The 10820-nt window shown below is 36.3% G+C and overlaps 1 protein-coding gene across 1 annotated transcript; it reads left to right on the top strand.

The window, feature by feature from the left end:
• Positions 1 to 3019: 3019 nt before the first annotated feature.
• On the top strand, positions 3020 to 5203 carry LOC107762830 (putative glycosyltransferase At3g42180). The gene is made up of 4 exons (XM_016581229.2): positions 3020 to 3468; positions 3574 to 3725; positions 3909 to 4290; positions 4394 to 5203. Exons 1-4 carry the CDS (start codon positions 3304 to 3306, stop codon positions 5060 to 5062), a joined length of 1368 nt encoding a protein of 455 aa, XP_016436715.1. The 5' UTR covers positions 3020 to 3303; the 3' UTR covers positions 5063 to 5203.
• The last annotated feature ends 5617 nt before the right edge of the window (positions 5204 to 10820 follow it).

The raw sequence follows: 10820 nt of genomic DNA on the forward strand, positions 1-10820 counted from the left end.
TTAACATTAGTAACTTTTATATGTTATTTTTCTGTCGTTTTTTCTACCCCCTCACCCCTCTTGCTTAGGTATTAGCACCTATCAGTTCTTTTTATTTATTTATTGTGTTTGTGTTTCTTTTCAGTGACTGCTATACTTCTTTTTTCTTATCTCGTTCTTGGTTTTCTTTGCTCATATACAATCTTAATTTATTTCTGGACAATATTCATCTTTAATAATTATTTTAGTGCTGTATTTATCACCGTCTTCGTTTTCCTTATGCTATCCTTTACTCTATGGAATACTTAGAGATATGATTATTAATTTAACAGCGAACCATTTATCAAACATGTTTATTTTTTGATTTGTCTTTTTCATTGTTGATTAGTTAAAATCTAGCTTTTGAGTTTGTTTAGTATATTATAAAGGGAAAGGATCAAATTTATCTTTCTACTATCAAATATTGTCTATATTTAACCCCCTTTATATTATCCGATCAAAATTACTATGCTTTTAAAACTTGCCTCCACTCTAACTGGATACCCCCAAATCCCCCCTTATTTACTGCATTCGTTGTTGTTTAAGCTTCATAGCTTTAATCTATTACTTTTTTTAATTACAGAAAAGAAATGAAGAACTTGTCTTTTAACATATAATTTTCCTTTGACCTTTTTTTTAAGAAAAGAGAAAAAGAAATTAAATAGCGTCGTTGTACCATAAACTTGTAAGCACCTAGGGAAGGCAATTTGTGAAGAACTCAATGCACTCTAGGGATTGGAGTTACAAACTTGTACGTTATCCTAAATATATTTCGTTATAACTAATTGATCTTGTCTTGTATAATCCATCTTTGACTTTTTAATCATATACGGCCAACAGAGATAATAAAGACGTAAATTATTAATTCATTCACATGAATAAGCAAAGAGTCGAGATAGTCAAAATTGAAGTTAAGTACTACGTCTATCATATAGGTGAAAATAACACGTGTTAGCCAGTTTTCGGACTGATAATTGAAAAATAGCTATTATTTTGCTGCAACACAGAAAGTTCCAACATAATATACTGGAAATTGGTGCACCTGTGTATGAACTTCCAGCATATTATGCTGGAACTCCAACACACGGAAAGTTCCAGCATAATATACTGGAGATTGGAGCACCTGTATATGCACTTCCAGCATATTATGCTGGATCAGTATATTATGCTGGAACTCCAGTATATTATACTAGAAGTCCAGTATATTATACTGGAACTCCAGAATATTATGCTGGAATATTTTTCGGATTTTGAACAGTGTTTTCGTTCAGATTTATCTTTACATGAAAAGTGAGTAAATTTCGATTACTTTTGAAAATGTGACTATTTTTCAATTACCGCTTGTAAATCTGGTTATTTTTTATTTCCACCCGTAATCTAGTGTTTGAGTTTTCCTACAGGTTCTTTACGAAATTACATTAATATAATTATGCCCGCTATAAAAATTTGGGTTGACCTAAAGTGAATAACAAGCGATACACTAAGTTTAATTGAGGTGGAATCCTTTTACTGAAATTAAGGTAGTTCAAGAAATGATTCTTTTTCACTTTTAGCCCGCGACAGAAACTATTTATATTTGGTAGTCGAAAAAATGTATAAAATTTGTATATATACAATTTTTTATTATTATTATTTTGAGAGCGGTTATACATTGTCATTTTCCATCGAGAGAAATCGTGAGATTATAGTTCGTTTAAATTCTTGCAATAATAATGAGATCACATGGGAATCATTCTTAAAACCTTTTTTTTGTGTTTTTTGGTACTGGCGCTGAAATTTGATAAGTCCAATTTTAGGAAATCGTTTTGTGTTGAGATGAATGTTATTGAAAAACTGTGGTAGACCTTAGCAATTGTGGAATTTTTTTATCAAAATATTTATGTGAGAAAAGGTACATGATTTGTGAAAAACTAAAGACGATGCCAAAAAATTACCTTATAATCATGTTATGACATAATTACCAAGTTCTGCAATTGCTAGATTGCAACCTACTAGTATTTACACAACACTTCTAAATATATAAGTTTAAGAGCTAGCACTTCTAAATATATAAAATAATTTCCAGGAGCACTTCCAAATATTTAGTAACAGATCATCAAGACTCGACATTAATAAATTAAAGAATTAACCGAAATACGGGCAAATTCTACAAAAGTTAAATGCACGTACTCAAAGTTGGGACTTTTGTGCATGAAAAGTAGCTTTACTTTATTTTGCAGTTAAAGTGAAGTTACATCAAGAAGCAAGCATGTGGCTTGCTTTTCTGCTTTTATATATGCGCACATTGAGGAGAAATTGGTGGCCTCTGCCTATTGAAACTGGTATGCCAATACTCTATATTCATTGAAATTTTATAAATTTCATTGCCTATTTCTTCGTTTTATTTAGAACTAAAAGTAGGAAAACCATTCTCTTTTTAAAATATAATCTAAGATATTTTTAACTTTGTGAAGTCTAGACTCTGATCGGGAATAATACAGAAATATCATGTACATATCAGTCTCTTAGAATGGATCACTAGACAAAATTAAAGAACACCAAAAAGAAAAAAACACGTATAGAGTAAAAACAAAAGGGACAAAACTGCATCCAGGAAATGATTATGGGATATGCGTATTTGCATTTTCTGCCGTCTCAAAGGGATTTTAGGTGCTAAGAAATTTTCTCTTTTAAGAGTTTTAACTAATACACACTAGGAAAAATTCTACACTATTAGCCGAGTTTTACTTGTTGTAACAAATTATTATCATGTTTTGCAGGTTACCAATCCCAACTTGCCATATATAAAAGTTACAAGAAAGTGTAAAAACTTTTGAATTTTTTAAGTTTTATACGCTGATATTTTTACACTATCATAATATAACTTATGGCTTGTTGATACTCTATTTTCAGGATTACCTTATTATATTAGATATGATGAGTTACCTATTGTCGTAAGTCAATTTTAACTCATATATGGTGCAAAAAAGTTATTCACGGTTGCCCGTGTACAAAACTTAAACTCAAAACTTCCATAGTGTTAATGTATATTAGTCTAAGTGAGATGATTTCGGCTTGTCCATATAAATTAAACTTTTTTCCTAATAAAGAAGAGGTAATTATATACAGAGCTAGAGATTCAATATTTGCTTAGATTTGAAGAGACTGTACGGTAATAAATTCAGAGATTTTCCATTTAGTGTATGAGTATCACATGTTATGATTCCCAATATGGTGTAGTATCATCTTAATTTCTTTTCCGTCTGAGCAGAGCCGGAAATCGTGAATAGGCGAATTTATTATGCAATGTCTGCTTCAAGCTGCAGTGCTCCATTGTTAATATTTCCAGCCTTTGTATTTCTTCTCTTGGTCTACTTCTCCCAACTAAATCATTTCTCTTTCTCAAAAACACCTCCCTTAAACTACAAAATCTTACATGACAATCAACAAGTAGTCCTCAATTCTGCTAAGGTACAATTTTATCATGCATAATTCTCTTGGGATATACTACTTTTTTTATCAACCATATATATATATATATATATATATCTTCCCCATTTCTATTTGCATGAACAGAAGAGCAGTGTACAGAAAATTGAAGAAGATTTAGCCAGAGCAAGAGCAGCAATTCGGCGAGCTATTCGTTCGAAAAACTATACTTCTTATAAAGAAGATGAGAGGTTCATTCCAAGTGGTTCTATGTATAGAAACTCATATGCCTTTCACCAGTTAAGTTTTGGAACTATTGTTTCTTTTTTAGTTTTGCTTTTAATTTTCTATAACAGCAATAATAGCAACTGGATGTTTTAATGAAATTTTTGAGTACTCTTGAGAAATTGATAATCATGCATGTCCAAATGTTGAATATCAAGTTAAGAGTTGATATAAATTAATTATATATACATATACAGGAGTTACATAGAGATGATGAAGAGATTTAAGGTGTGGACATACAAGGAAGGAGATTTACCAATGGTACACAATGGACCCATGAAAGAGATATATGCAATAGAAGGTCACTTCATTGGTGAAATGGAGAGTGAAAATGAAATGGAGAGTGAAAAAGCAAGACCTAATTTCTTGGCTTCCCATCCTGATCAAGCTCATGCCTTCTTTATACCAATCAGTGTTGCCTATATTGTTCAATTTCTTTTCATTCCAGGCACCAATCATATTTTTCGAGCTAAGTTGCAAAGGGTGGTTGAGGATTACATTCATGTCATTGCTAACAAGTATCCTTATTGGAATAGAAGCAATGGTGCTGATCATTTCATTCTTTCTTGCCATGATTGGGTATTTTTCATTTCTCTCAATTATACTATATATGTACGTAGTCTTCAACATTAATATATGCTCCAAAACTTTTTGACTACACTCATTATTTTGGAAACTTCAGGCACCAGAGATTTCCAGTGGAAATCCAAGGCTGTTCAACAACTTGATCAGAGTGTTATGCAATGCGAATACCTCAGAAGGATTTCAACCCAAAAGAGACATCTCATTGCCTGAGGTTTATGGATTAGCCAACACTCTTAATCTTGCACCCCCAGACTTAGGTTTACACCCAACCAATCGCCCCATTCTTGCATTCTTTGCTGGTGGAGCACACGGCTACATAAGAAAAAAATTGCTTCAACATTGGAAAGGCAAAGACCACGAAATTCGCGTCCACGAGTACCTCCCAGAGGGTCAAAATTACACATATTTAATGGGTCAAACCAAGTTTTGCTTAGCTCCAAGTGGATATGAAGTTGCAAGTCCAAGAGTCACCGAAGCAATTTATGCAGGATGCATTCCTGTCATAATTTCAGATCACTATTCCTTGCCATTTAGTGATGTTCTTGACTGGAGTCAATTTTCCATTAGTGTTCCAGTTGACAAAATCCCTGAATTAAAGACAATCTTGAAAGGTGTTTCTCGTGGTAAGTACTTGAAAATGCAGAAAAGAGTGAGAAGATTGCAAAGGCATTTCAAAGTGCACCGGCCAGCTCAGCCCTATGATGCAATCTACACTGTGCTTCACTCAGTGTGGTTAAGGCGACTCAATCTTAGACTAGCTACTTGATCAAATTTCTTCATTATAGTGTTTATACTCTTCATATTTTGATCTAACATAAGCAATTAAATTTATTATATTTTCAGTATATATAATTTACATTGGATGAAACGAGTTCAAATGAAATGAATATGGAGAGTTCATATCCTAATTTGAGATTGACGCATTGTAATAATTGTTAGTGTATAGTATAATTTAAACCCTTTTCAATTTAAATACAATAATATTCATTAATAAGATTTATGGAAGGTGTAGGTATAATATTGATCTTTTCTGGTGGCTGTATTGAATTTCCTGTAATCCATGCAAATGCCCCAACCAGTTACTATTCGGCCGGGGGAGGGGGAGTGATATTCATCTAAAAGTACATATTTTTATTATATTTATGCCCCATATCTTATGTATATTTGTTATGTTTACATTGTTCTTGGGGTATTTTGAGCTCATTGAGTGTTTTACGTGTTTAGGAATATTTTGCATGAAAGTGAAAGTAAATAAGTGATTTGGTGTGGATTGGAGCTAACTAATTTATTTGGATGAAAGTTTGTCGAAAGAGGATGAATTGTTGCAACACGGAAAGTGAAGACATAAGAAAAAGTAAGAAGGCTGAGCTCGTCCACTAACCGTGCATCGCGGGAGAGGCAGACGAGCTAAGGGAGTCAGACCTTGCACAAAATAATTACTCAAGCCCTATCACGCGAGGCGTCACGGGAAAAGAAGGAAAAAATGTAACTAGGAGCTTGTTCGCATGGAGCGCGTCGCTCGAGGGTCAGACGCGGTGCCCAGTTTTTCTGTCCGAAATTAGATTGATTGGATCGCCGCCTAACCGCACTAGGTTATATATATAAACCTTGACACATCTTTTTGAGGAGACACTACTTGGGAGTTAAGAAACACGAGTCCGAAACAAAAATGTGAAAAAATTGATGACCATAATATATATAACGCCCTTTTATAAGGCGCTATACCTTAACGGCCATTTGCCCAGTTAAGTATAGCGCCATTTTTTAAGGCGCTATATATATAACGCCGTAACTTACCGCGCTATATATATATATTATGTGGCTCATCAATGATTCTTCTGGGCTTAACTGACATAATAATAATTCAACTGGGTATAGCGTCTATATTTAAGGCGCTATACCTCAAATAATTGTACCCCCGGACTGATTTTTGCCTTATTTAAAGAGGTTAAGAATTTTGTAAAAATCCATCCATAAATATTCTCAAGTCTTCTGAAATATTTCTTCGTTAAGTTATTTTGCATTTTGTCATAATGTCTGAAGAGCGAAGAATTAGGGTTTATTGGGGGGAGGGGGTGAGGTTGTGGTGGTGAATAACTCAGTAAGCTATAGTTTATCTCCACAGTGTCATGTTAAGTTGCCACTTACAATGGAGTACGATACATTGGTATTGTTGTTATGTAAAAACAATGAGTGTGAGCAAGCGTTTGGTGAATATTAAAGTAACCGAAAGATATCCGTATTCTGTCACTCCGCAAGGGGTTGCTTGTTATGCTGAGTTTAACATCGAAGACGATGAAACTCTGAGAGATTTTTTGAGGACTCCGAATGAATACCGGGAGTTTCTTGTGATAAAAATATTAGAAATGTACGTCAAGGATGAAGACGTTCGCAATAATGAGGTTGCGCAAAGTGGGAATATCCCTTAGTCATCGGGTGGTAATTTTGCAGCAGTTTTAGCCGAACAGGTTCCGGGTGAAAGAGTTTGGCCTGATCTAAACTTGTCTCCACGGGCGAATGAGGAGCGAGGAAATAATTTCTCCCCTAGTTTACATAATCCACAAGTCGAGTGGTAAACTTTAATTTTTCTTTGTGTTACGATGTTTATTTTTGATGTATTGAATTTGTATTAACACTCATATATTCCACAGGGGGTACCGGCCAGATATAAATTTTACAAGTTATAAACCAACGCCCAGTTGGAATATGCCTAGTTTTGGTGTGTTGGAACACGGTGGTCCATCCGGGAGTCATCACCAACAGGATAATGTCCATCATGGGATATCAACACATTATGATTTGTAAGTGAAGTGATAAAGCTATATGTAAAGTTTGGATCAATTTGAGTAACTCATTATTTTGTTGGTTGTGCAATGAAAACGAGCAACTTGAAGGTCATGTCCTTACTGAATTGCCCGAAGATGACATATTTAATCGGGATCTGGCAGATGCGCAGAGTCAGAAAGAGAATAGTGATTATGACAGCAGTGCCGATGAGTCTGGAGATGACACACCTTTCCCTAATGAGGGTGATGATGAGGAGGAAGAGAATGCTGAACCTGATTTGACGAGGGAGCATGCTCCACCTCCCGTTAGACCAAGAGTGTACGAGTCCCACGTGCCGTTTCATTCAAGGGAGATTCCCTACCTTGATCATTTGCCAAGTATGCCGGATGTGGATGCCCTTACAAGATATTTGACGAAATTCGGACACCAATGTGGGTTGAATCTAGAGCAACGGTGCTGTCAAAGGGCATGCTTTTTCCTGATAAAGCGCGCCTAAGCAGGGCGGTGCGAATGTACAGCGTAAAAGAGTATCGTGAGATCACGGTAGCAGAGTCATCTCCGGATTTATACAAGGTTATTTGCCGTAGATGGTTTACGGGTTGTAACTGGATACTGCGTGCGAGGAAGAAGAAAACAAATATGTGGGTTGTGGGTAAATACATTGGCACCCACAATTGTGAAATTGACACATTCAGTGAGAATTATTTTAACTTGAATGTTGACTTAATTTCTCTTATCTTGATTCCACACATTGAAGCGTCCATAAGGTACAAAATCAAAGAGTGTATAACATCTGTCCACCAGGAATATGGATATTTCATTACCAAAAGAAAGGCATTTTTCGGGCGTAAACGTGCGCTTGAAATTGTTTATGGTAGCTGGGATAAGTCATTTACATCTCTACCCAGGTACATGGCCGCATTATAACACTTTAACCACGAGACTGTTGTTGAATGGAAGCTTTAGCAGAGTCCGGGAATACCAAAACATATATTCAGATATGTGTTCTGGGCATTTAAACCAGCAATTGATGGTTTTGTGCATTGCCGGCCTGTAATATCCATAGACGACACTCATGTCTATGGAAAGTATGATATTAAGTTGTTGATCGCCGTTGCAGTAGATGCTAATGGAAGTATATTTCCCATAGCATTTTCTATTTATGCCAATGAAAGCCAAAAGACGTGGACACTATTTTTGAACCACTTGAAGGAGCATGTTATCAGACAACGTTCAAGTATTTGTCTAATATCTGATCGGCATGGTGGTATTTTAAGTTCTGTACAGAATTTGCCTGCATGGCAGGAACCGAATGCCTACCACCGTTACTGTGTGAGGTACCTGAAGGCCAATTTCCAGAAGGCACATCCCAACAAGGATTTGCATGATTTAATATGGATGGCTGCAACAGATCACCAAGAGTGTAAATTCAGGAGGCGCATGGAATCGATCAGGCAGGAAGACCAAGGATCCTATCGTTGGTTGGTGCGACATGAGCTTGACATGTGGACTTTGCATGCAGATGGTGGCAGAAGATTGGGAATTCTGACTACAAATATGTCAGAGTCTTTCAACGGGTTATTGAAGTCTGTACGTGGATTGCCTGTCACTGCCATGGTGTGGATGTCATTCAAGCAGATGGCGGAGAGTTTTATTGAAAGGGCTAGAGGTGCATCGTCATTGATAGAAATGGGTGTTGAATTTATGCCAATACCAATAAACAAATTTGAGAAATATAGGAGGCGAGCACATTGGCATTCATATTTACAGTATTGCAACGAGCGAAATATTTTTGAAGTTCGCACCGCTATCCATCAAAACCGGGGAAATAATACACACACCGTAAATGAAGCCAGAAGGTTATGCTCTTGTGGAAAATGGTCCATCTACCACATGCTGTGCTCACATGCCATGAAGTGCTTTCAACATACAGGTTTCGCGGCAACCAGCTACATTGATAAAGAATATAGTATTGTTGCATACTTAAACACCTATAGTGGATAGTTGCAGCTAGTGGGTGCTGAGTATTATTGGCCGCCGGAATAATTTAAAATGGTGTGTAACAAGGAGTATTTGTGTCAATGACAAGTGCAAAAAAGAACGTGTATACGAAACCAAATGGATGTTGGTGATACCGTTTATGCGCTTAAATGTGGCATATGCTCGCAAACAGGACACGACCATCGTAAATATCCTCAGCTGGTTTGGGTAGCGGTAGTAATTCAGCTCTCGGTAGAAGTTCATGCAATGTGCCCAATTATCAAGGATACACGTAGTGTTGTATTTCAATAATTTGTTGTAATAAGTCTATGTACATGTTCATCTTGCAGAATGTATGAAATAAAATTATGTTTCCATTGATGTTAAGTTTTATTGATATTTAGCATTAATACTTCAGTACAACAATTTAACATACACCCCAAGAAAAAAAAATAATTGTCATTCGCCATTATCGTCGTTGTCTGGCAATATTTCATTGTCACTATCTTCATCTTCTCCGTCAACATCGTGTACGTACCCTTCGGGACCGAGGGTATTGTAATCTAGGCCCCAGTTAACACATATTTCTCGCATTTCATCGCTATCATCAAGAAGATCACTTGCTTGATTTCTACAATAATATGGGACTCGTACGCCCAACGTCTGTGGTAGAAACTTAGGTAGTCCCTCCCACTCGACAACTATTGGGAAAACAGGATAATCATTGTCTCTATGAATTTTATCATTTTCTAATAAATCCCAGTACTGAGCCTCCGTTCCTCTTAGGAAGTTAAGATCATCCATTGCATGATGAACAACTAGTGCCTTTTCCATCTCTAGAATCTCCTTCATCAAATGTCGAATCACTTCCGGTTCATCTTTGTGTGTGTTTGTTTGGAAGGTTGCAGACAGTGCTTGTGGCACAACAAGCCCATGCAAGCGACATAGTACTTCGTAATCACACTGTTTTGAGTAAAGGGGAACCTATTGTAGTTTTTCGCCCCAAATTCGCATACCTTCAGACTTTGTAGAATGCGTTTCGCCCTCAATAATGTGCCCTACAACTTTGAGATCAGTGTGTATATTGATAGGCTTATTTTCTAAGGTACGCAGAACACCATACCACTTGTCATCAACCAAGTCAGTGTAGCAACCTAGCATATTTTTTTCAAGGTAGGTATCGATATTGTTAGGACGTGTTCCATGGGGAACTGTTGAACTACCTTAACCCTTTTGCCTCTTTTTGAACCACTTGTTAAATGTTAGTGGCATTTTTTAAATGGATGTTGTAATATTTATTCAAAAGGTCTTTGAAATACAGATGACTTGGTTCAGTTTAAGAAGCTATTTTATACCCGAAAGAATCATTATCACGCGAAACATAGCGCGGTAAAATACCACATTATGTGTATTATCTTGTCGACTTGAAAAAGCTGAAGGGGAAGGGACAATTATTTATGTAAGTATAGCGCCTTAGGTAAGGGCGTTATACTATAGCGCCTTAAGTGAGGACGCTATATCTTCCCGCCCGTTTGAGTTCAGACATAACGCCTTAAAAAAGGGCGCTATATTTAACTGGACAAACGACTGTTAAGTTATAGCGTCTTATAAAAAGGCGTTATATATATTATGGTCACCAGTTTTTTTTCCACACATTTTGGTTCTTTGAATCCAAAAGAACCACATTTTGGTTCCGGACTCTAAGAAACACATGAGGAGTGGAGGCCAATGGAATTCGGCGACGAGTTTCCCTTCTT

This window comes from Nicotiana tabacum, chromosome 21 (genome assembly GCF_000715075.1).
Source record: "Nicotiana tabacum cultivar K326 chromosome 21, ASM71507v2, whole genome shotgun sequence".
In the NCBI taxonomy this organism is placed as follows: Eukaryota; Viridiplantae; Streptophyta; class Magnoliopsida; order Solanales; family Solanaceae; genus Nicotiana; species Nicotiana tabacum.

Bases quoted from the DNA above. Each gene is read 5' to 3' on its own strand.
- LOC107762830 (XM_016581229.2), top strand. From the start codon at position 3,304: ATGTCTGCTTCAAGCTGCAGTGCTCCATTGTTAATATTTCCAGCCTTT. The intron at 3,726-3,908 runs GTTAAGTTTTGG...ATACATATACAG, and splicing joins AACTCATATGCCTTTCACCA to GAGTTACATAGAGATGATGA. The intron at 4,291-4,393 runs GTATTTTTCATT...TGGAAACTTCAG, and splicing joins TTCTTTCTTGCCATGATTGG to GCACCAGAGATTTCCAGTGG.